The 27,171-nt window shown below is 35.9% G+C and overlaps 1 protein-coding gene across 6 annotated transcripts in view; it reads left to right on the top strand.

Annotated features, from left to right (window-relative positions):
* Positions 1-27,171, top strand: part of ITPR2 (inositol 1,4,5-trisphosphate receptor type 2) — a 492,164-nt gene that overhangs the window by 403,837 nt on the left and 61,156 nt on the right. For all 6 annotated transcript variants that reach the window (XM_032284102.1, XM_032284097.1, XM_032284122.1 and 3 more), the window contains 4 exons: positions 828-1,003; positions 9,234-9,398; positions 12,928-13,123; positions 16,973-17,065. In XM_032284102.1, coding sequence (XP_032139993.1) covers positions 828-1,003; positions 9,234-9,398; positions 12,928-13,123; positions 16,973-17,065 — 630 coding nt within the window. The remainder of the gene's footprint in view (positions 1-827; positions 1,004-9,233; positions 9,399-12,927; positions 13,124-16,972; positions 17,066-27,171) is intronic.

A 27,171-nucleotide genomic window follows, 5' to 3' on the forward strand; every position in this document is an offset into this window, starting at 1 on the left:
CTGATCCAATCAGCCCAAGAATGTTGCCTTTTAATTTACTTCTGCTAATGTGGCACAACATGACCTTCAGAGAGGGATTCCTTGAATGCACATGTCAGTGCAAATGTCAATGAATTGTACTACTTATTAAGAAAAAATATTTTGAACCTCCCTTTTGGGAGTTCCTAAGAAATCTTATGTGTAACGAAGTTCATTTTTTAAGGTATTTGGAATGTGAATTTTCTGATGATTAAATAGCTCAAAATTTTATTTAGAAGTTGAGTTGGCCTTCAAATACACACTTGTGCTCATATTCATACACATATATATGCAAGTGTGTTCAGCAGTTAAAGGTTATGTCTATTTTATAAAGGCTAGTTATTCTACTAGATTCTTCAGAGAAATCTGGAATATGGAAACTTGATACTAATAGGACAAGACAAGGTATGAATTTAATTTTTTAATGATTTCACATGATTTAGCTATATATCTAATGGTCATTATTCATAGATTTTGAATTAAGGTTCCCAAGAGAGATGTCTATCAAATGTATTTAGCAAATCATCCCCATATGAGAGAAAAATGAACAATTCTCAGACTTAATAAAAGGAACATTAACTAGTGAGTATTTAAGTAGCATGAAAGTATTCACAAACTTTCTGGAAATGTAATAATGAGTAATGTGTTCAAAGACATTTCCTTGAAATATTAAGAATGTAGAAGGGGTTGTTTTGAAATTTAATGGATTATGGCTCTGACTTATGGTAGCATATAAAGTAGAGTAGCAAATATTTTAGCATTTTTTAGCTTTATTCTTAGTAACAATAAATTTCTTCCATATTTTACAGGTATACTTTCTCCATTGTTCTCGATTCTTCTTTGGATAGCAGTTGCGATCTGCACATCTATGCTGTTTTTCTTCTCCAAGCCTGTGGGTATTCGGCCATTTCTTGTATCAATAATGCTCAGATCAATATATACAATAGGTCTTGGGCCTACATTAATACTTCTTGGTGCAGCTAATGTAAGTACTTTACTTAGCTTTGTACTGTTACAGAATTGGCCTAAAAATATGTGAAATATAAAAATGTAACTGTATGGTTTTAATTCATGTATGCATAGTGAATTCTAATTTATTGTAAATCTAAATTAACCAAAGCATAATTTATACATTCTTTATTTAATTTTGAGTGGAAAAAAAATGATAAGTAAAAGATTGCCATATTTAAGACAGTTACATTTGGGGCATGACCTAGTTCTGCCATCAATTTAATCCAATCCAGTTTTAATGTGTTCTGCATCCTATACCCATAGCTATTGACAAAAATGACTGAGCCATTGTTAATATTCCAAAGTGACATCCTAAATCATCCAAAAAGGATTAAATTATGTTCAATAGAATTTTGAAAGTGAATACCTTTCATCAAATGACCTAAGAAAAGATTTCTATATGAGAAATATTAAATTTGGCTCTTTTTATGTGAAAAAGAGTATACTATTAACAACAAATGCTATTAACTTACTAAAGCCAGAGAGGAATAATCTTTGACCAAATTTTGAAGTATTAGAATAAGGAAGCATATTTTTAAGCTTGAGTGAGGTGAGTTTAGAATAAGTAAACCAGAGTAGTAGTACTTTCAGAATAGTAGTACTTCAAAAAGCAAGTGATAAATTTATAGAAATAATTTTACCTGATAAATACAATTTCAATGGGACTAGCCAACGTTATGCATGGCACAGCCATACAGGGATGTTAAAAGGTAAATCATCAGACTGATGAAATAACAAATGGACAGGTAAGAAAATAAGTATTGCTAATCTATGTGTTGAATACCTAGAGCACTTTTGATCTTTTACTGGGTTCTAACGTAATGTCCTATATTCTGGTATCTGTAATTAGAACTAATCTCCCCTACTACATTATACCATGCTTAAGGATTGATCATTCAATATCAAGAACATTATAGGTACTCAGTAAATATTTCCTAAATAAATTAATGAATGAGTGAGTGAATGAATGAGCAAACAGTTATCTTTATATTCTTATATATTTACAGTGGCTTGCACATAAATATGTAGCAAATATTTACAATTCTTCAAAAATTAGACATGATGTATTTGACAGCTCCCAATTAGCTAGAACATTCAGGCAACCAAACTACCGGTTATCCTCAATCATTTCAATAAAGGGAAGTGTACTATACCTACAAAGAAATCTATCAGAAAAGAATTTTGTAAAGGACCAAATATTCTGTAAGTTTCTTGAGGACAGAAGTTGTCACATTTATAATTTTAATCCTACCTGCCTCACTCCTTCCCAGTTCCATGTTTCTCTACTTTAACAGCTGGCATTGAAACATTCAGGAAGTGTTTACATGAACCGAACATGTACTTTCAATGCCTTGCAAATAAGCTAATTTTACAGTATTACAACCAAGCAAATTAGAAAATAGTCATGAATTTGTCTAAATTTTTCTAAGCCTATGTGTTTGACTTAAAAAAAAAAACATACATTGCATATCGAACTATATTATTTGCAGAAACAAATAATATTTATAAACTGGTAACTGGCCCTCAGGAAGACATGAATCCAAGTGAAAAAAAAATCCAAATAATGACAAAATGAAATAATAGCTAGAGTTAGGCCAAAAATAATAACCATTTACTGGGTCTCTGTTATATAATAGACACTAAAAATACCAAGACGATAAAGGAAATGGTTCTTGCCATCCAGAAGCTGATGTGTCATACTCACCAATTTGCATTTCCTTTGTTTTTGGACCAAGAATATATAAAGAGATAAGGCATACCATTCTAATGTCTATTGAGGGAAACCAAAAACATTTGGAGTTTTTTTCCCCCTTGTGGGACAGGATAGGAAGATAACTTTTGCCTGGTTTGGCGAAAATAATTCCACTATAGCAAATGACTCTTCATAGGAGAGGCAAATTTTATATTTCACTTTCTTTATGAGAAAGAATATACATGCAGATATGCACCATCTCTCCCTTACTAACTGTATAAATCTGTGGGTACTCTAATGGCCTTTACAGCGTAGAACATCTGTTTGCACAGTCAAAGGATACATTATGGTCTACCAGCTCGGAGTATTTGACCCAGGAAAAACAACTTTCATTTGGGACAAACACATTCAGTGGAATAATTGTCATTTTGATATTGTTGATATTAATAGAAAAAATTTTATCTGTAATTTTAATATTACGTGGATTAACAAAAATGTTTTAGGTTGGGTGCTATGGGTTTTGCCTGTAATCTCAATACTTTGGGAGGCTGAGGTGGGAGGATCACTTGAGGACAGGAATTTGAGACCAGTCTGGTCAGCATAGTGAGACCTCATTTCCACAAAAAATAAAAAAATAAAAACGTTGTAGTGAATATCATCTACCTTCATTTTTAACATAACAAGTTCACTGCTGGGTGCAGTGGCTCATGGCTGTAATCCCAGCACTTTGGGAGGGTGAGGTGGGTGGATCATGCGAGGTCAGGAGTTTGTGAATAGCCTGGCCAACATGGTGAAACCCCGTCTCTATTAAAAATACAAAAATTAGTAGGGTATAGTGGTGAACACCTGTAATCCCAGCTACTTGGGAGGCTAAGGCCAGAGAATCTCTTGAACCTGGGAAGTGGAGGTTGCAGGGAGCCAACATCAGGCCACTACACTACATCCTGGGTGACAAAGTGAGATTCTGTTTCAGAAACAAAACAAAAATTAGCTAGGCATAGTAGCTTGTGCCTGTAGTCCCAGCTACTTGGGAGGCTAAAGCAGAAGAATTGCTTGAACCCAGGAGGTAGAGGTTGTGGTGAGCTGAGATGGTGCCACTGCACTCCAGCCTGGGCAACAGAGCGAGACACCGTCTCAAAACAAACAAACAAACAAAAAAGTTCACTACAAAGCTATCTACGGTTTATCATTATCTAGGAGGTAGGAAATAAATACAGGAAAACATCAATTAGTCATGTTTTGTATCCTAACTTTTAGTACATTTATTAATTTGATTTACACTTAAAAGTTTGCATTGTGTAAGAGGTGAAGCTATAAGTGCTAAAACTATAGGTATCAGAAACAAGAACAGCAAAAGAAGACATCTGCCTGACAGTTTTGCCTTAATGAGCATCAGAGTTCTAGACTTTAGGCAAATCAGCAAGCCTCTGAATTTCATTCTTCTCATTAGTGAAGGGAAGATATTAAAGCCTGATTTATCCTCACTGGATTATTAAGGAGATACGTTGAAAAGATTTAGAAAAGGTTAATAACAGTGATAATGATAGAATAGGAACAATGGCAACTGTTTACCAACTATCTGTAAAAATATATGCAGCATTCTTTAATTGTAAAACATTTTTATTATGATTATAAAAATATTTGTATTTTGGTTCACAGAGAGTTGTTTCTGGACTCTGTCTTTCACAATGTTAAGCCAATACAGAAAGTCTTCTTTTTGGAAAAGGAATCAAGTGGGAGGAAAACCCTCAACCTGCTTTCTGACCACTTAGTACTGGTTTCTGTTTATTATTGTGCTTCCTTTTTATTGTCTTTATTCATTTCTAAAACTAGGAGTTGGTTTAGATTTCAACTAGGTTGCCTTGTCACAGAAGTGATCACAATATTGGAGATATTTTTAAAAATTCAAGTTTTTTTTTCTCGGTTATAAAGCACATCTTACAACCCGGTCTAGTGTTCTTCCTTCTGCACTGCACTGTTAGTTATTGGTAATGGAAATTAATACATTCTGACAAATATAAGCACACATTTTATAAATTTGGGATCACTTAATATTTTTTCATGCCATTAAATTTATTTGAAAACCTCATTGTAATAACTACGTTTGGGTGCTATATTATCTGTTTAACCACTCTGTTAATTTTTGTTGTTCAGATTTTTAATAAATAGCAATGTACTAAAATATCAGAAAAAGATCTTTTAGTATCTTCTGAACTTCTTATTTACAATGATTTCTCCTTTCTAATAGTACCTGGAAATGTATACTTCATTTAATAACTTGATCTCACCATTTGCAGAGAGAAGAAGCAAATGGAGTTTAGCAGATAGCTAGCTAGTCTACTAACAGTGAGCCACTGTGTTCAAATTTAACAGAGTATTGTCCCTAGTTGCTTACTTGTAGATAGCTTTCTGGGAGGTCTCATGTTACTGCTAATTTGTAAGGTTGAGTTCCACCATATATTAATTTAATATAAACAAATTAAATGATATATTAGGAGTAAAAACTCATATTTTCTCTCTCTTTCTCTCTGTGTGCACACACATGTGTGCACACCCGTTTTCATATAAGATGGTCACTGAATGCCCCTAACTACTTCTAGTTGCAGGAACAGAAAACTGCTCCAATGTCCAGTGTTGGCATTAAACTAGAATGAGCTGAATTTAGTAAGAGATGCTACCATTTACATAACCTGTGCTTACTGTTCTGTTTTGTCAGCAATTTAAGAGATTTCCAGGGTGATTTTGACTGCATGCGAATTTTGCCTTCCACATTGATCTTAGAAACTTGTTCTGCCTTAGGTGTAATGCCCCTGAAATGGAGATTTTTGAATCAAATCATCTCATTTTTAGTAAGAAGGTTAATTTACCTGGTTGATGAAAATATGGTAATGGTGTTAAATCATAAATTCAATTTTACTTTTCAATAAATAAGTACATAGTCTTTTTTCTTTCTACAATTTATTCCTATAAAATAGGTCATGTTTTCCCATAGGAACAATGTAAGATGGAGATAGAATTCTTGATAGGGACAGAGTACCAAATAAATAGTATAAAGGCAAAGATAAAGCAGCTATAAAGGTCGGTGATCAAATAAAATAGTAACATTTAAAGGATATCACATAGAATTCTACAGCTATAAGGGAGCTTAAGGATTGTTCACATCTAGGCATTTCATTTTAGATATTAGAAAACAAAGTCCTGTATACACCAGAAGGGTTTACCAAAGCAAGAAATTAGTGACAGAGCCAAGACTGGCCTTCTGATGAGCCAGATGACCTACCTTCTAACCCAGTGTCTTTCCACTGTACTGTACTGTTAAAAGTCATGCAAAGACATAACAATAAAGTATATATGAAAACACTACTTTATTGAATAACTTATTCAACTAAAATTATCTAATTAATTAATTAATTGAATTATTCAATAAAGTAGTATTTTATTATTACTCAGTAATAATAGTTACATTATTAGTTACATAATTTATTAGCTAAATAAGTTATTCAATGAAGTATTTTCATATACACTATATAAATTATTTACTAAATTATTAACTAATTAAATTAACTACATTCATTAATAATTTAGTTAATAATTAGTAATTTAACTTATTTAGTAAATAATTAGTAATAATTAACTTCATAAATAATCAGCAAATAGATAATTTAATTAAATAAATTTAAATAAATGTAATGAACTTATTTTAGTATACATTAATTAACAAACAAACCTTAATTTTGCTTTTGCTTTTAGAAGACCTATTTATAAATCATTTGGATGGTGTATTATCACTTTTTAAAGACTGTCCCAAAGCTTGCATTGATGCTGTTTTAATTCTAACCCTTTCCCCACCATCACACAATTCACCTCATTCCCAACAAAAACTGTATCAAGGGTGGCTTTGAATAATAGACAGAGTAAGAAAAAATATATATATGAGACAGTTATGGTCCTTCAAATTGGTATTTGTATGTTGACTTGAGCAACCTCTTAGTACCAGCTCAGAACAGTTTTGTGACCATCTTGCCCCGTTTCCTGGGTACACCGTCCACATATCATCACTCACATTGACCATTGCTATAATTGTATTGACAAATGAAGGACTGGTTAGATGATGCCAACTTTTTCATGATGTGAAAAGGGAGAATGTTTTAGCAACTTGCTCATTCTTGGCATAAATATTCCAAGCTTCCATGGAAAATGCTGTATGAAACCAATTTGTAAGTTTCATGAAGAAAGGAGAATTCGTAGCTCAACTTCTTTCCCACCCAAATCATTTATTATTGCATGTATTTCCCCTTCATATGAACACTCTGAAAAAAAGGACACAAGTTCCCTGTTTTTGATCTCAAAAGAAATAAGTAGATGCCACTGTCAGTATCAACCCCACTCCAAGTCAAGACTTAGTGAAGAGAACAGGAATCTATTCATCAAGCTTTAGATCCAGGTTCAAAAATAAAACCCCAAACCTGAAAACAAATAAGGGAAATTCTTATTTTTCAGGTGAAATGGTGGAGTATCTTTTAGGAAGAAATGTAGTCTTGTTTTTACATTATTTGAGAAATGAAACATATTGTTCTTTTTGAGAATTTAAATTCAAATTTAAATACCGTATTTTTTTCCTCAGTATATGGAGCTTATAGTTTTTCTGCATAATTTTTATGATTTAATTTAGAGAATCAGAGATCATATAAACAATGTATCTTAAACATATCATTTGTCCCTCTGAAAACTCATGATTCCAGTTATTAATTTTATGTTTATAGAACTTATTTCTATTTCATATTGATGAACTCTAGTGGGTAAATCAAGATAAATAGTATGCATTTAAATAATGGCATTCAAAACAATTTAAATAATTAATTACTGAATATTACTTCTCTGGACACTCTCTTTTTTACCATTTTCAGGGGTGTTTATTGTTAAATACATCATATAGATTAGCATTTTTCTGTATTTCCTGGGTTTTAAAATAATAACTTCTTATAATATTAAAACTGCTCTTGGGCAGAAAATATAAAGACATCCATTATGCTACAGCTATATTTAATAACAACATAAAATATTGACGATGAAACACTAAACAGTGAAGTAAGACATGAATGAAGTGATAACATCGATTATTGAGAGGATACTTAATCAGCAGGGGAGAAATTTAGGAAAGGCTTAGCCTTTTTAATTGCTATGTTGTTAATATGTTTGGCTCTTCAAAATATGTAATAACAACCCATTTCTCACTTCATTTGTATTAATTTGAACTTCAGAAATTGAAAGGGAAAGGCTTTCTAATCCCTCAAATTTTGCATCTATCAAAGTGTTATGGTCCTTCTTACATTATTTAAAAGTCATTCCATGATTTGTTAATATATATTGAATAAATCAGCAATGTTGCAAAGAGCAACCTGTTTTTCCAAAGTTAGGATTGGACATTTAAAGACAAGTATGGTTCCATTAGATAACCTAAAGAACTCAGAATGATTAGGAAGAGCAAACTGTAAACCTCTGAAATCTGTAATTCTTTCCTTGATGACTAGGACACAAAATTGGCTCTTCAGTTTGTAAATACTGCAGTGATTCTAGAACCAAATAGATTGTGCTAAGTTTATAAATCAGTGCACACAGATCGTTGTTATTGACAAATGATCTCAGTATACATTTCTGCATTCCAAAATTATGCCACAAAAGGCAATATAAAATGTAGTTTGAATATAAATACTCTACATGGTCAGAAGCATTATAAACACTCCAAAATGTTGATTGAATTATTATTAGAAAAAATACGTATGTGCTATATTTATTTTAACTCAAGTATATAAGTATTTTTATATTTTCTGTGTATATAAAGTAAATTAAATGGAAAAATAATTTTAATCACTTACTTGCTTAAAATGGTGGGAAAAATCCAGGATAAAAACACAAAATCAAGAACAGATCTCTGGATATTTCCTGAAAATATATTTTTCTGTTATATTTACATCATAAAACATTTTATATATTACTTTTAATCTAAAAAATGTAATACAATTAATATTTTTAGGAGTCATTATATTAAGGGCTTCAAGTACATTATATCATTTATTCTTCTGAGAGGTTCTATGCGGTGGAAATTCTTTTATTCCGGTTTTTCAGAAGAAATCGTCAAGGCCAACGTTATATGAACTAGGTCACATAACAGTAATGGAAGAACCAATATTTAAATCCAGGCTTGTCTTGACTGCATTGTTTCTTAATCATTCTCTCTCTTCTTAGAACCACAAAATATGCAAGTTTTGCATGTATTATGTTTACATGCAAATTTGTAAGCAATGCTGAAAAACTACAAAATGAGAAATTGTGAAAAAAAAGTCATGGACCTTATGAATAATAGTTTTCATCCATGTCATAAAGTCATAGATTTTAATGAATAATAGTTTCATCCATGTCAAAAAGTCATGGACTTTATGAATAATAGTTTTCATCCATGTGAGTTTCAGGATAAATAAGACAGTAATCTCTAATCCTTTCCTCCCTTCAGCTTTGTAATAAAATTGTATTTCTGGTGAGTTTTGTTGGAAATCGTGGCACGTTCACCCGTGGGTACCGAGCAGTCATCCTGGATATGGCCTTTCTCTATCACGTGGCGTATGTCCTGGTTTGCATGCTGGGCCTTTTTGTCCATGAATTCTTCTATAGCTTCCTGGTGAGTACATCTCTATGTGGACAATCACTCCTGAAAAAATACACAATGCTGCTGCTTCTTATGCCTCTTCCTTTGATATTTTTTTAAGCAAAGCCTGACATTTAGGACAAATTATGTTATTTTTAAAATTTCCTAGGAAAAGCATGAATTATTATCATTTGTAGCCTTTTTTCTTTGGGTAACCACACAGGTGATGGAGTTCTTTATTTCCTCTCTGAGAAGCAACCAATCACCCCACCTCTTGACCCAGGCTTCACATGACAAGGGCTGCTTTTGCTTTCAGCCAACTAATATTTTCCTTTACATTTAAAGATTCCCCTACAGAGTGTGGGAGGCAAAACAGGAGTATATTTTCTGTGGTACTGAAATCACTGTATTTTATTTATAATATCAGAAATTATGTGTACCTTTAGAATGGCATATAAGTAAAATGAGGGAGATAAAAAACATTATAGCAAAAAGGACAATCAGTTCTTTTAAGAGCAATCTTATGGTTTTCGGTTTAATATGTCATTGCTGTTAAACTTCTCTACATATATTTAGCTCATTAAGTGACTCTTTCCGATTTTTTTCTAAAGATTGCTTTTTTTTGAAATTCTGATTTACCTTCCTACATATGTACTGCTTTATAGCCATAAACCAGGAGAGGAGTGAATACAAATATGTGACAATGTTTTGAAACTTAAAAAGCACTATCAGGTTACCATCATGATGCAATAGGAACAATTTATTTATATTTCTAGTTCATAGTTGGCATGCAGTAGAGAGTATTGTTCAATAAGATGATTCCTGAACACAAGTTAAAGATCTAAAAACATTTTGTTGAGGAGTTTGCCTGAGTCATGAGGGATAAATCCAGCACCTCCTGTCTCCTTGTTCTCTAGCACACCCATTTGAGAAGACTGAAATGAGGCCAATTTTCCATATACCCTCAAACACTTGAAAGAGCCACAGTGAAGAGATTTGTCTATTATACTATCATATAAACTTGTAGGCGGTTCAGTTAGATTATTCAGCAATAGATAATTTTTTCTGTTATAACAATCTAAATGAATCTTCTTTCTGTCCTGATTTGCCAGAATAAGTCCATTTTTTTAACCTGTCATGGTCAAGTCCTATTATACCCAGCACTTTTACCTGACTGACATGTGATATTCTATAATTTTTAAACCACTTTACTGAAGTATAATTGACGGACAGAAAGCTGTACCCATTTAATATATACAATTTGATGAGCTTATATAATTTTGTGCTTTAAATTTCTTGTTTATAAAATGGATAGGGTTAGTATGGGAGACCAGGAATATCAAGATCCATTAAACAGATAATGTATTAGTCTGTTCTCACACTGCTATAAAGATACTACCTGAGACTGAGTAACTTATAAACAAAAGATGTTTAATTGACTCACATGGCTGGGGAGGCCTCAGGAAACTTACAATCATGACGGAAGGTGAAGGGGAAGCAAGGCATGTCTTACATGGTGGCAGGAGAGAGAGAGGATCACAGAGGAAACTGCCACTTTTAAAACCATCAGATCTCTGGAGAACTCCCTCACTCTCTCAAGAACAGCAGGAGGGAACCACCCCATCATCCAATCACCTCCCACCAGGTCCTTCCCTGATACATGGTGATTACAATTCGAGATGAGATTTGGGTGGGGACACAGAGCCAAACCATATCAGATAATATGAAAAACTTGCAAAATGATGTACATAAATGTTTATGTTTTTATTAACTCCCTTTTCTAATTTTATTTTCCTCTGGTCTTTTATCTTTCAAATCTTACCGTATTGATGGTAGTTTGTTTTTATTGGGTTGGTTCTGAAAAGAATATAGTCCATTTTGATGTTTAATCCTACAAGAAAATAGTAATGTATCTAATACCAAAAAAAGATATGTAAGCATATTTTTAAAAGATTTTTTTGTATTTGAAAAGATATTTGAATATGAATTCCCTGTTGTACCCACTATTGTTGTTCCTTTATTCAGAGTAGTAAAAACCACACTCTAGATTTTCTTTTCAGAAACAAATGGAAAGAGCTATCAGCCTGTCCAATATCAATAGCTTTCACAAAACTCTGATTCCATGGGCCTAAAATGGAACTCAGGAATATGCATTTTTAGCTAGCATCCCAGGAGCTTCTGAAAGCTATAAACTTTCTAGAGAGCTGACCTCAGCACGTTGCCAGATTTTTTCTTTATACCCCTACTGAGTTAAAGAAAAATCTTGACTACATCAACTTACAACTTAAGTAAATTTAATAAGCCACAGTGTCGACAATTTGGAAGTTGAATGTGCATTAGTTAATTTCTCTGTGCTGAATAATATTGACTTTATTTCTAACGCTGTCTGCTCCTTCCATGAGATAGACAGCAAAATAGACTTTAAAAAAATTTAACCATCATAAAATAGCAGTTTCCTAAGATGAGCAAACAAGTTAATATCTAGACAGCAAGACTATAATTAAATTGGACAGTAAGTGTATAACCCTCAGCACTCAGAAAAAAAAATAGAACAAAGGGCCTGAAAGGGTATACGACACATAATTGATCATTCCAGCCAGTTCAGAAACCCTAATTACTGCCCACAGATAGAAGACAAGCCCCAATCATTCCAATTTTTAAAACGCTATTCATTTCCAAACAGATATTTAGACCTTTTTAAAAGTGAATGTGATTTTATTACATTTAACCAGATTTTAATAATAAAACATGTACTTGCCGATGTATAATTTCAAGTTTATAATGTAGCAATAAATAAAATTGTCCTTAGTGTCAGCTACAGATTGCAAACACATACCTTGACTAGTGAATAGATTTTCTACTACAAAAGACAAAAGAGGTAGTAACCTATTAAAGTTGATTAGCAAAATTGCATATTATATTTTTGTTTATACTTCCTTTTACAAAAGTATATACTAAAGTAATAGGTTTTTTTCCTCATCATACCTTGTTACTAAGGAAGGATGTTTGTATTTCCCAAATATTTTTAAATTTCATGGTTTTTTCACTGCATCAAGCTCATAAAACTGTTTTTATAATTTCACCTCTAATCCCTTGATTAAATAATACATTTAATGAATTTGTCAATTATTCATCACTTAGGAGGACCTAATTCAGCATTCTCACTTTAGCCATTTTACATATTCCAGAAGTAACTGCGGAATATCAGTAAGACCAAAAATAAAGAATACGTAGCTAAGCTGATAAAGTACAATGTAAGTTTTCAAAATTCAAATGTAAAACTAAGCAATTTCTATAATGTTTTAATAAATTGATATTATGCTGGTTATGAAACCAACAGATGCATATTATATGTTGTGCTAGATGTATCTTTCCAGAAAAACAGTTTATTAATACATTCCAGCTGAAGAGGAAATAAATACTTTGGTTCATTTTTAAGGTGGTTTAGGTTATTTCTTTACATATAAACTAGAATGGCTTGGATTTATATTTGTAATTATGTTTGTTTACCTTTTTCCTCCAGCACCTTTTTTTCTTATTCATGTTTTCTTTATTTTTGTAGCTTTTTGATTTGGTGTACAGAGAAGAGACTCTGCTGAATGTCATAAAAAGTGTCACACGAAATGGCCGCTCTATTATTCTAACTGCAGTCCTGGCTCTCATCCTTGTCTACCTGTTTTCCATTATTGGGTTCCTTTTCTTGAAAGATGACTTCACTATGGAAGTGGATAGGCTGAAAAACCGAACTCCTGTTACAGGTATTGCTATTACCACTAAACGAGGTTTCTCTGATGGCAGATGTGACTTGTGCATAGCTTGTTAACGGGATTACAGATAAACACGAATACAGGAAATGTTTTCTTTCATTCCTTTGAGAACATGTTTTTGATCACTACTAAGAGTCAGGAATGTGAAGTACTCTTAGACTGTATATTAGCTGTCAATGTGTATAGGGAAATATTTATACAAGAAACATCATCCCAATTAGTCTCAGTAAGAAAGTTTCAATAAAGCTGACAATATTCCAAAAGACAGTCAACAACTTCAGGGCAGGATAATAACTTCGGAATCCTTTTCCTCCTCATTTCCCTGTCTCCCCAAAACAATAGCTAGCATCATTCACAATCATTATTCCATACATGTTTGATCACAGTATATCATATTATACTTAAATAATTGAAAATGATAAATGCTTTGATTTGAAACCATCAGATCATAAGAAATTTGCTCAAAATATTGAGCAATAGGAAGAAGACATGCTCAAAATATTGTGATTAATGGACCAAATCTATCAGTGTGTGACTTTCAGAGTTTACATACTATCGTTATTTTTGTTGTTGACTGGTTAGACACCATCCATTTATAATCAGTGTGATTCCTGTGGTGTTAGGGTTTATTCTCTCTGTGTTATTTTGAATTTTTTATTTATTGTGCTTTCTAAAGTGTTTTTCCCCCTTTCCTACCTTTTGTTGTTTTGGTTAAGCTTCTGAAGTGTATTAGTCTTTTTCTTCCTCCCCTGCTTTGCTGGGTAGAAATCACTTTGCACTGGGTAGTTCTGTACTTTGCTAATGGTTTCTCTGGGTGATTCTGCTGACTATGAGTTGTAGAAAATAGAAACCAAACAATGACACTCTGTCTCCTCAAACCATTGAATATAAAACCAGGATTTAATTAGTGATGCCTTGCAAATGATATTCTCTCTTGCCTTTAACAAACATTTCTTAATTACTAAATTGATGATATATAGTAGTATCTCAGATTATGGGATAAATAAATGGTATTTAGGTCTATTAGTAAGTCTCAGTCATCAAAGCACAGAATGGAAACATCATCTATGTGGACTGGAAGTTATTTAACTTAAGACTATCCTAAATTTTATACCTAGATATTAGTTTTTATTCACAAGAATATAAAATACTTACTGTTGCTGTCTTTCTTGTTTTCTTCCTCAAGTGTTTTTCTAGAGTTTTGCAGGTATAAATATAGGGACCTGTGTTTGTGTATATGTATGTGTGTGTGTATGTATATATAAGCCATCTGCTCCCCAAAACCTCCACATTAGTTACATTAACTAAGGAAAAAAATGAAAACTTATGCCTGGGAAGCAGTCACTATCTACTCCCCAAATCTGACCCCTGGTAACCACAATTTTATGTTCTGTCTCTATAGATTTTTCCTATAAATCATCTAAAAAATAGTAATTTGATTATCATTGTGTTATGCATATAAATATTTTCCTTGTTAAAATACCTTCTTTTTTTTTTGCTTTTTAAAAAATGGGCAACAGTAGACCAGAAGTTTCAAACTCTTTACTAAAAAATATTTATGCACATTCATATAGAATGCTGTTAAATAAAGCTTTTATAAATGCTATGAAAACCCAGAATATGGGAACAGTTAACAAAGTTAAACCCTTATTCATAGATTAAGAGTGTTTGTTTCATAAATTGATATTATACACGACATGATGCCCTAGGAAAAACACCCTTGTTTTCATAATATCTTAAATTTCATTTCTAATGCCATATATTGTCTCTATTGATGCATAGCACAAAGCTTATTCTTTCATGTATTGGACACTGTTTGCTCACAAAGTTGACTATGTATTGAGTGACATTGTTAAGGATACCTCTAGGTAGCCAGTGAAATTTGGCGTGCAGAGAAGTATGCAACTCTTCAGCAAATGAGAAGGAAAGATCAGAAAACCAGTTGGTGGGAGCAACGAGGGGAGCTTGAGAGTTCTAAAGCTGAATGGTGAAGCCATCACAGGGTCCCATGAGAGTAGAGGATGGGTAATTAGCAAATGGCATTGGAAACACAGATTCTGCCTGTAGGACCAGAGGAATCTGGCTTGATAGATGAAGTAACCACCACTTGAGCAATTTTCAGGAAATTGATGTCTTAGAAAAGTCTAGGAACTTAGAGGGAAGTATCTGTTGAGAAGCGGAGGTGGCAGTTTCTCTTGCTCACACCTGTCCTTCTTCCCCATTTCAGGGCCACCCTCCTGTTACTCACCTTCATTTCCACTCACCCAGAATTCTGCAAGAGCTGCCTATGCAGCTTCCCCTACCTGCTGCCTCTCTTCTGCCTGCCCAAATTCCTCATTCCAACCACAGCTCTCACTGTCTCTCATTGATTCACAGCCTTAGGATCTGCAGTGGCTGTGGGGTTCTTGGTTCAAAGTGGTGGTCAGTAGCTCTGGTCGCTCTGTCTGGTCCATGCCTTGTTGGCCTCTGCGCCTTTTGTCAGACACATTGCACCTGGAATCGTCCCCTTTGCTCCCCGCCTTATCTTGCTGAATCTAAGTCCTATGACTCCTTTAGATGGACCTGTTTCCAAAAAGCTTTCTGGGTCTTTTTCCTCATAGAATTAACTTCTTCTTCCTCTAATGCACTACATTAAAAAATAACCTGTATTTCACTCTCTCTGTTCAATGATAATTGTGTCTGTATCTCTCTATGTCGTCTAGTTAACTATTGCTCTCCCAGGCCTCAGCTCTGGGCCTCTGGAGCCTAGCAGGATGCTTAGGACACACTCCTCTCCTCTCACTTTCTGACCCCCAACACCCACCCACCCATAAGTCAGGGCTAATGGGAATGTGGCCACCCTCAGGGGATGGAGGTAAATCTGTGGACCCTTTCTGGAGAGGACGCCAGCTGTTAGCTCCAGTGTTTGTGTGGCTGACAACCCCAGCCTCACTCTGCCTCCTCCTCCTCATCATCATGTTTCCAACAAGCTCCAGCTTTCCTTTGCCATTTCTACCCCATCTCAGGTAATGAGTCAGAGTCAGGGTAACCATGGTGTGGTGTTGCTTGGAAATGTACTTCAGTACTGCCACAGCCCTTTGTAGGTACAACTAGACCCACCCCTGTCTCTGCATCATGAAGACTTCCCTTGACTGCTCTATGTGAAAAATAGGTTTGAGAGGAATCTCTTTACTTCATATTTGTTGCTAACAAAAACAACATTTTTTTAAAAATGAAACATTGTTTCATACAAATAGGAGGGTGACTGTTTTGTATTCTATTCTGGGTCAGGAAAATAGGTGGTGAGCCAGGAAACAGATGGATTCCTGGGGACTATGGAAGAATAGAAGATCCTGAACACAGATCTGGCAGAAAATTCTTGCTCCCCAAGGCATTTGATGCCCTGTTCCCTGGAGCCTATACCTGACTGTTAGAACCACTACCACCAGCAGTCCCTGTCTCAGCTATAGGAACCAGCAGCTTAGGGCTCAGGGACTGCCAACCACATTGAGGGGAATACATTCCTGGCATCCCAAATCAGAACCTGAATGAGTTTGCCGTTAGAAACATTATTACAAATGGTGGTAAAGGTCTAAAGTATTAATACTTTATCTCAGCCACTTTAAAAAAGGTATAAAAGGCTTTTAGTGGGTAGGCCTATGAACCTATTCTCCCCTTTTACAAAATTGCTTCAATAGGCAAAACTGTGTTCAGAGTTTCATACTAACTCCCTAGGACGTTAGAAACACAGCTAAGTTGTAGTATGTATACTTTTAATTTACATGTCTTTAGAACTGTAGGTTCATTTTTCATCCTGTGCATATTTGACTCTATGTCATATTTTCCTTTGTGTTTTCTTAGGCAGTCATCAAGTGCCTACCATGACTTTAACTTCCATGATGGAAACATGTGCCAAGGAGAACTGTTCACCCACAATTCCAGCTTCAAATACAGGTCTGTAGAAAGGAATTTGGGATGGTATGAACTTGATATCTCTAAAGTTTTATTTGGTAAATATTATTACCTCTTAGGAGTGTCTCTAGAAATTTCGTGATGGATTGAAATAGAAGAATAGAGGGTAAAAGAACCAAGGTGATTTGAACTGGAGAAAGATGCCCACATTGGTCATTTTGTCCCCCCATCCTGTTTCTTATATTGTTTCTACTCAGGATGATTTAGCACATTTACCCTGAGGTATGTGCTGCTGAAGATTCTATTACCATATTTCAAACCACACTAACTGAGTCCCTTTGAACTGTGTAGCCTTTAATACAGGATCTGGGAGAGCATGGTCTTAGAACTCAAAAGACTTGGTAATAATCCTGGACCTGACACACTCTCTAACTCTACGTGTCAGACAAGTAATGCAAATTTCCTGGACTTTGTTCAGTTGACTTGCCTGCCTAATGCACTCTCTCTCTCTCTCTCATTATCTAGAGAGAGAGAGAGAAAGAGAGAGAAAGACAGAATGAGAATGAAACTTTCCCTGCCTCCACAGGATCAAATGGAACCTTACATATAAAAATAATATTTTAAACTCTGAATTGATCTCATAGGATGTGGCAGTCTGAAAACTATGGCATGTGTGAGACTTAATGAACTGTAGAAGAAATTAGTGATGTTTCCTGAAGCAGCAAAGATTTAGGGAGCGTATGTCTTCAAATATCTCAAGGATTGTCATATACAAAAAGGAGCAAATTTAGTAGGAGTTGATGTGTCTTATCTACAGAGGGCAAAGTTAGACTTAGGAAAGATAAGGGAAGAAAGAGTTAAGCATAGTGTAAGCGTGGAGTTCCCCAGTTTCCATCTGGGACCACACAGTTTGATTGGTCATAATGATAGTATTTCTTTCCTTAACAGCCTTTTACCTGAGATGTTGGACTATTGCTCGAGGAAAAATGAATAGACCCTTTTACTGACTAAATATTTTATGCTTTTTGACTTAAAGAGAGAATTAAGCACATGAATACATTCTATCCAGTGTCCCAGCAGCCATTGGCACTGTAGGCAGCTGTCACCAGCACTTCTCTCCCCTGCCGCCTGCTCTCCCAGTCAAGGCTTACAATAAGAACCAGCTCATTCTTGGCTCATATAGCATTATTGTGCTCTGCAGTTTCTAAAATCCTGTTATTCACATCCTCCAGTTTAAACACCTCCAATTTCTTCAGCCTTCCTCACATATTATAACAGTGACTACTGCCATGATACTCCAGGGCAAGCAGTTGAAAGGTGCTGTCTTATTCTGGATACTGGAGTTTAGGACCACATCACACTCTGGACCCATATTTGGCTGACTCTGCTAACATGCCATTCTTCACTGCTTCGGCTGTCAAGTCATAAGCAGCCACCTCGTTTTCATATAATTAGGAGTTTGGGATTTCAAATAGAAGCCCAAGCATTTTTTTAAATATATTTCTGCCAGCCCATAATCCCCGGATGTCCCAGTTTGACCAGTGAATAGATCAGGAGGTCTTTGTCCAGATGATCTCTAGGTTTCAGGACCCTTCCAGTTCTAATGTGCCATGAACCTCATGATGTCTGTATAGATCCTATCCTGTCAAGCAATATATTTATTCTCCCTTATGTCCTAAACTTTGATACACCCTTGAACAGGGGATGGCAAACTATGTCCCATGGGAAATATGATTTGCTCTCAGTTTTATATAGCCCTTGAGCTAAGAATGATTGTAAAATTTACAATTTTTTTTCAAGAAAACATGTGATGGAAGCTGTATGTAAGATATTTGCCATCTGGCTACAGATTTTTTTATTTTTGCCAAGCTTTGTTTTAGAAGATTTATTTCCATTAAAGGTGCCAAAAATGCATAGGACAGCAACGCAGCGCTAAGCACTAGAACATGCTCTCAGATGGACATGGTTGCATTTTGTGTGATTCTTCAGTTACATAGAAAGCTCTCTTAAAGAAAGTGTTCATATCATTCAGCCCATGTGTCTGTATCCTTTTTCAAAGAATATCATGAGACTCTTTATCAAAGCCTTTTTGCCAAAACCCAGATACATGATGTCGGCCACATTTCTAATTTGAGGTTAGTCTGAACGCATACTGAATGCACTGATAGTGTGGTTAGTCCTAACTCACACTGTCCCTTTAATGATCCACTTTGGTATCTTGTCTTGGTGTCAAACAGCATTTTTCAGCACTTTGCAGAGTCTGCCACAGCCTCAAATTAAGGTCTACAGGTGTTCCTCATTTTCCATCTTTATCCATGACTTAAAAAAAAGTCACTTTTTAAAAAGGGGTATTTTGAAAACTTGGACATAGTTTAAATAGCTGGGTAAAATTAAATGGCTCTTGGGATCTTTTTGGCCACCTCAAAGTTCAGATTGTTGTCATCAGTATTTATTTCTTTATCAATTCAACATTTTTCCCCTTAACATAGTATGAAAAATAATGTTAAAAAATTTATTAACACAAAATTTTATTTTGTGTTCCAAGTATCAGTGGCCCTATCCCTGCATTGGTCTTCTCTCTGAATATTTCTTTAATATTGCTTCCTTTATTTTAAAGCAAATACACTTTAACTGTGGTTTGATTTCAAGACAAAATGTTGCTTTGCTAGTGAACCAGCAACAAAGCTAGTACTCCTTCTTCCAGAGTCTACAAAGAGGGCTGACCCAATGGGCCTAGAGGAGGATCCGAGTGTCACTCACAGCGTGGTAGCCAGGGCTCCCAAGGCACAGCGAGAGAACTGCCAGGGCCACTCTCCTGCAAGGAGGTCTTCGAAGTCATTCATACTGTGAGGATCTCCCAGGATAATTGGCTGCCCAGCTCTGTGTAATTCTGTAAATGTTAGGCTTTATACAACTCTGCAGGCTTGACTGTTGATGCTCAACCAAATGATCTATTGTACTTATTTCATACATTATTACTATTGCGACATTTTGACCTTAAAATTTAAAAAGTAAATATTTTTAGTAAACAGGAGAGTAGTTAACTTGCTTAGTACAAACATTGATGATTATGATGATGATGATAATGTAATAAAAGCCTGTGTGTCATTCCTTCATTCATTCGTTCATATAGTTATATTTGTTGAGCCCCTACTCTGGGCCAGCCACCATGCTAGGTGTGGAGGACACAGTATTGAATAAACAAACATGATTCTGGCCTTTATAGAACTTATAGTAAGGGAAACATAAAAAGTTGTAAGAGAAGGTGAGTATTACAAATGTGCTATGCCTGATCATCACAATAGAGATTGGCTGTCGGGAGATTAGACAGAGAGACCTTTCTAAGAGGAATTACTTAAGTTGAGATATTGAGGATGAGAAGGAGCCAGGGAGACCAAGAGGAGGGAGAAATGTGTTCTGGGCACATGGAACATCTGAGAGTGAATGCTCTGAACACGTTCAAGGACCTGGAGAAGGCTTACTCATGTCAGGTACTGTGCTGAGCACATTGTATACATTATGTCATTTAATTATCACAATAACCCTGTGAGATAGGTGGAAACTACTAGTTATCCTTACATTTTAGGTAAGGGCCCTAAGGAAAGAGGCATTAAATAGATTGCCAAGATCACAGAGCTAGTCAGTCAATGTATGTTGACATAGATTTCAAAGCCTATGTTCCAAACTTCTGTCTTATTACCTCCTAGTTAAAGGATCACTCAATTATTTCTGGTCTAACCAAAATTTGAGATTATTGCATTTTACTAAGTATGCTTGGATAGATTTTCTTTAAGCCTTTCTTTATGCCAACTAAAAGCAATTTCTTGAATATAAATATTCTCCATTACATATTTATCAACTGGAGCTGATTTTGTCCCCACCCCACCCCTACCCCCCAGGACATCTGACAATGTTTAGAGACATGTCTGGTTGTCACAACTGGGATGGGGTGCTACTGGCATCTAGTGGGTAGATGACAGGGATGCTGCTAAGCATGGCACATTGGCACAGGATAGCCCACAACAAAGTATCATCCAGTCCAAAATATTAACAATGTTAAGCTCGAAAAACTGTTCTGTTTGGACTCTTACAAAAGGCTTCACAGGAAAACCTCTATAACCTGCACTTCACCTAATATATTACACAAAGATCATCATTTCTCCTTTCTGTGGGCAAATGGTGCCTTCTTCCTCTCAGGCACATTGGGGCAAAGTCTCCATCTTTTAGGCTGCAACAGGGCTAGGAGTTGGGGGAAGAGGTGGAGACGATTTTGTAAGGATAGCTGCCAGAGTGGGGAGGAAAGCAAGGATTCCATCTGGAAAGTGGAGGAGTTTCATCTCTGGAGGTGTGTCAGATACTACTGGGAGCCAGAGATGGTGGCAATGGCTTTTCACCATTAGGGAGTATTCCTACATCAGTAATAAAAATACAGGAATGCCTGTATTAATCTACTCTTTCTTTGATACACTCTTTGCATTTGACATTGTAAGTGATAAAATTCATCTGTTTGAAAATGTCATGGATTTGATCCGCTGGCCTTTGCCACCTTTAAATTTTGACTGCATGTAGTTAACTGCAAAAGTAGAGTGAAAGCTAGAACCTGGGGTTTGTTGTGCAGCATGTGTCACTTAAATTTAAAAATAACTTCTATGTCTAAGACCAGGATTAAATTTTAACTTGCAAACCCTAGTGTGCATCTGTGACAGCCTTAGTTTGTTACCTTATGGACAGCAGGTCCACATTACAAAAGGCACAGACATACACAGTAGCTTAATAACAAGCCTCATGGTGACTGGGAGGCAGAGTGGCCAGCTCCCTCGAAGGGCTCCTGTGGATGCAGGGAAGATCATTGTCCCAGCCGCAAAAAAATCACACGGTAACTGGCAACCAACTGTGTTTTTTTTAAAAAAGGAGAAAAACCCTCATATTTCATTTGCTGCAGACCTCCCTGGTTCCTGAACAAAAATATTCACCTTTAAAAAAAGCAAGGCCTTTTTGCAACAATTTACAAAATACAATTACAATTATTTTATAAGTAAAAAATCATTTGAATATACAGAAAAAAAGGAAGAAGTTCACAGACACTTAACATTTATGAATAATTCAAATTTAATATGTTTGGGTATTTTACTTTAATAGAAGAGATTGATGAATACCAGAAACCAGCCTTAATGCATTCTACATTTTGGCTTCCCACTGGGTTCTCAGTGTTTTAAAATTTTTTCTTGTTAAAATTTGTATTTCTTTTTATTTATTTATTTTTCCAGCAGTACTGACATTTTGGATGTAGTTGAAATTTTTAAAATCAGCATTTCCACAGTGAATTAATTATAATTAAAGCTTAAGAATAACAAGCAAGAGGGTTTTTTTTCTTTATTTTTTTTGAAATGGAGTCTCGCTCTGTCATCCAGGCTGGAGTGCAGTCGTGTGATCTCAGCTCATTACAACCTCCACTTCCTGGGTTCAAATGATTCTCTTGTCTTAGCCTTCAGAAGTAGCTTGGATTACAGGCATGCACCATCACACCTGGCTAATTTTTGTGTTTTTATTAGAGTGCGGTTTTGCCATGTTGGCCAGGCTGGTCTCAAACTCCTGACTTCAGGTGATTCACCTACAAGAGGTGTTCAGTTGCACTCAACTTTCAAACATGTCTCAGTGACAATCTCTTGTTTTCTAAGAAACCATGGCAAACACTGAATAATTTAATTATTAAAGCAGAAAAATATAACATTATTAAATACCATTATTCAAGCAAGGCCAATGTATTTTTAAATTTATAGATTAATAACACCTCAGATTAGAGTGAACTATTTCAGAGCCAATAAAATGTTTTTATTCTTTCTATCATATGAAACATTTTATTTATATTATAAATTAAGAAAAAAAATGAGTATTTTACTAGTCAATTGAAAATGAGGATTATTTAACCTCAAAGAATTCAAGTATAGAATTTGTTGATTGTTTTAAAATCAAAAATTTTCATAAGACTTAATCACCATCTCTCAGTAATGATAATTATGGTAGCTAGAATGTATTGAGTCCTAACTATACTCCAAGCACTGTTCTAAGTTCTTCATAGGTATATATTTAATTCTTTTAAATGTCTCCACATTAAAAGTCTATTTTCACTAATTCTTTCCTTTTGTTTGTAAGCCACATGCTCTTGACCTTCTTTTTTTTTTTTCTTTGTGAGACGGAGTTTCCATCTTGTTGCCCAGGCTGGAGTGCAATGGCACAATCTTGGCTTACTGCAGCCTCCACCTCCCGGGTTCAGGTGATTATCCTACCTCAGCCTCCTGAGTAGCTGGGATTACAGGATTGAGCCACCACGCCCAGCTAATTTTTGTATTTTTAATAGAGATGAGGTTTCACCATGTTGGCCAGTATCTCTAACTCCTGACCTCAGGTGATCTGTCCGCCTTGGCCTCCCAGAGTGCTGGGATTACAGGCATGAGCTACTGTGCCCGGGCCTCTCCCTTCTTTTATAACTAGCCCGATATTTATCATTACTTCCTGACCATCATCAGCTGGACCATTGTTCTTACGTCTGAAATATTTTCCTTGTCACCATCTGTTCTCTCTCGCTCTTCCTACACACATTTTGGGTCCTCAGTCAACTTTCCTCTGGGTTCTCTTTTTCCCCGAAACTCGTATGCTAGCAGTCTCCTTCGTTCAGTACCAAATTTCTCTCAAACAATTGACCGACCCTCTCTCCTTTAATTTCTGCACTGCTTTTTCTCTGCTATTTGCCTTCTTCCTACTGTTTCCTGATGATCCCATTGTTTAATCCAGTGACTTTTTTGCTTCTCTTTGCCTTTGACTATTCTGCAATTTTGACATCTTTAAAATTGTTGTCTTTCTTAATTTGGATCACAGTATCCTCTGAACTCTCTTGTCCTCTCTGACTTTTAAAAATGTTTTCTAGTCTTCTCATCTTATAAACATACAAATCATTGAGATGCTTTCTTTGCCTTCATCAAAACACCCTACATCCAGTTCTTCCTTCTTAATGGTCTATTTCTATGGTCTAGTGGGGCCATCCTTTTCCTAAGTCATCCATGGCTGGGAGGCCTCAGAGTGGTATTTAATGCTGCCTTCTCCCTCCTGCCTACAGCCCTGTCAACTTCCTTTCATTCATCCTTTGCCTCTTCTCTGCCATTACCTTGGTTGAGGCTTATAGCACATCATGCCTGAATTATTGCAACTGACTCCTAAGTGGTCTTTCCACCTCCAGTCATTCTTTCCTCTTCAATTCATCCAGTATATCACCATTAGACTATTTGTCAGAAGTCGCTGCCTTGAATATTTCCTCCCCTACCCCTAACTTAGGCTTTCCATGATGCTCCATTACTTGCCCAATAAAATCCAAACTCCCTACAGCTTCACAGAGAGCTCCCAGTTTATTGCTCCTGCTTCGTCTTTGACTCCTCTCATCCATATTTACTGGTTTATTTGGTGTTCATCATACAAGCATATATTTTTCTACCTCAGGGGCTTTCTGTCCATTGCATGTGAAATGCCTTTATGGTCAAGTCTTAGTACATTGACTACTCAAGGCAAACTCGATTCTACTACTTAATTTAGAGTCTACATTAATTAGAGGAACTCCCCTCTAATTCTCAGTGTACAGTTTCTCTCCCTATTTCTATATCTTTGCATCACTGCTACTTCTGCATTTTTGTTTGTTTGCTTGGTTTTTTAGAGACAGAGTCTCTCTGTCACACAAGCTGGAGTGCACTGGTGTGATTATAACTCACTGCAGCCTCAAACTTTTGGGCTCAAGTGACCCTCCCACTTCAGCCTCCTGAGTAGCTGGGCCTACACACATGCACCACTGTGCCTGGCTTCCACTTCTGTGTCTTTTACCGCAAGCTAATGTGTCTTGTACATGTTTTATCTTGTACTATTTCACCAACTAGCTGGAAAGCTACCTTATCCTGTTGAAAGTCTTCTAGTGCCGCCCCCTAATTTCAGGATTAAGTTTAAATTCTTCAGCTTGATATATGAGTCTCATCATGATCTGGTGCCCTACTGTGTCTCTTCTTCACACACCTCCCACACCCTTCTGCATTCACCAAAGGCCCAGTCATTCCCATCTTCCCTAAGCTTTCCAAAACACCCCACATATTTTTTTGCCTGTTTGTCTTTGCTCATCCCATATTATCTGCCTGGAATGTCTTCCGTCATTGATTTTACTGGCCAATCATGACCCTCTTTGAAAATCCAACTCAGGTGATACCCCCTTCAGGATACCAATACCTGCCCTGTGTGAGATGTGCATCTGTTATGCCTCCACACCATCCTGTGATACTGCACTGCCTTTGTTCAGCTGCTGACCCACCCTTCCTAGGGACCATAAATTTTCTACAGACGGGACACTTCCATATTTCTCCCCAATTTTCCTAGCACCTTGTCCAGCAGCTGTTGGTGTATTGAAAGGAGGCAGATATGGTATGGGTAAGGCCAGTTGATTACAGAGGTAACCACAAGGTGGCATTTACTAGGTGAATTACCATGACTCAGAGCCTGACTTTGAGGCTGGATGCCTGGGAACTTGGCTCATCATATTGAGAGTGGCTGCATCTCATGAAGGTAGAACCTTATTAACTGAGGGCATAGACGCTTCTCTGTAAAATCAGCATGCCTGTATACTGATTATTTTGGGCAGGATGATTGCTGGCACTGACCTGACTGGGGTGTTCTCCTCCCATTTACATGCCACACAGAAAACCAATTCTCTCATTATAGATTTTCAGCCAATTCATTTTATTTCACAGTGGTTAATCACATGAATTGTGTACGGATTTTACTAAGCTCACTTCTTAGAGAACCACCTTATTTCCAAATTCTTGGAGAGAGGTAGGAGCTCTCTCCTGTAGCTTTTATGTGCCGATTAATCTGGCACTTAGTAAGCCTTTAGCAAACACTTGTTGTGACATGACCAGGTAGTTTCTGAATGAATAAATAAAAGCAGTTCATGACACTAGATGGATGGTAGTGATGGAAAGTCCAGCTGTGGCAAAGTAGCATGTAGACATATTCCACCTGATTTGGTTATTAGAAAATGATTTTCTCCTTAAAAGCTCCTTTTGCTCTCTTACGCATTTCTGACTCTTTGTCCTTATATTCTTGTCAGCCATCATGTTGGCGTCTACTGCTGTGTGTGTGGGGACCTCACTAGTGCATTCCAGACTGAGCTTCCCCTACCCTTGGTCTGGCTTCCTTGTCTGCACTGCTGCTCTGATTGCTCTCACCACAGGCCCTACCTCTTCCCCATTTCTTCTTCCTCCAAAAGGAGTTCTAGTTCTCCTCCTTTTTATATCAGAATGTGCCTTGGACTCAGCGCTAAATAACCAGTAAGGTAAATAACCAAGCGCAGATTCTGCCGATGTCTCTGATGCTGCATTTTGCACTCTCTCCTTCATCTCTGACTTCGGCTCTCCTCTCAAGGTGTATCCCAGCATGTTTTAGAAGGAAGCCACTCCAAAGAAAGTAAAAATATCAGGATCCCTTATCTGTAGGATTTTAAAATAAAGTCAGCTCAGACGAGGAAAATTAGCCTTTTCATAACACAGTACCAAAGGCGCTGTTGATATGAAGCATGTAGATAAAGTTGGACTGAATTTTTGTTGTTTTTATGCTCATGCCTTGACATGCATACTGTGGCTACACAATCCCAAAATTTACACCCCTGTGATTCTTTAACCTTGTAGTGAGAAAAATGCATTTCTGGTTATTTGCCAATGTTAGGGATTTCTGATTCTAATATTTAACTTAGTATGATTTTTTCACAATTTTAAGTGACTAAGAAATTATGTTTCAAGTTAGATTCCAATAATTCTAAACAAAATAAGAATAGTGATTTTTTTCTGTCACATTGTATCTTTTTCTCTTTCCCCCTTTATCCCTAAATAGAGTTTTTCACATAAATATGTTGTGCTTATCAAGAGCTCCAGGTTGGTCCTCAAAAAAGCTTAGATACTTAACTGCAATAATGAAATAATATCTGCCCCAATTCTTAAGCAACTATTGTTTGTGTGCCAATCCCTGTGCTAAGTATAATATTTTACATACCCTAAGTGTATTTTTCTTTTTTTTTTTTTTTTGAGATTGAGTCTTGCTCTGTTGCCCAGGCTGGAGTGCAGTGG

This window comes from Sapajus apella, unplaced genomic scaffold, assembly GCF_009761245.1.
Source record: "Sapajus apella isolate SASKATOON/1434 unplaced genomic scaffold, GSC_monkey_1.0 scaffold2, whole genome shotgun sequence".
NCBI classification, from domain to species: domain Eukaryota; kingdom Metazoa; phylum Chordata; class Mammalia; order Primates; family Cebidae; genus Sapajus; species Sapajus apella.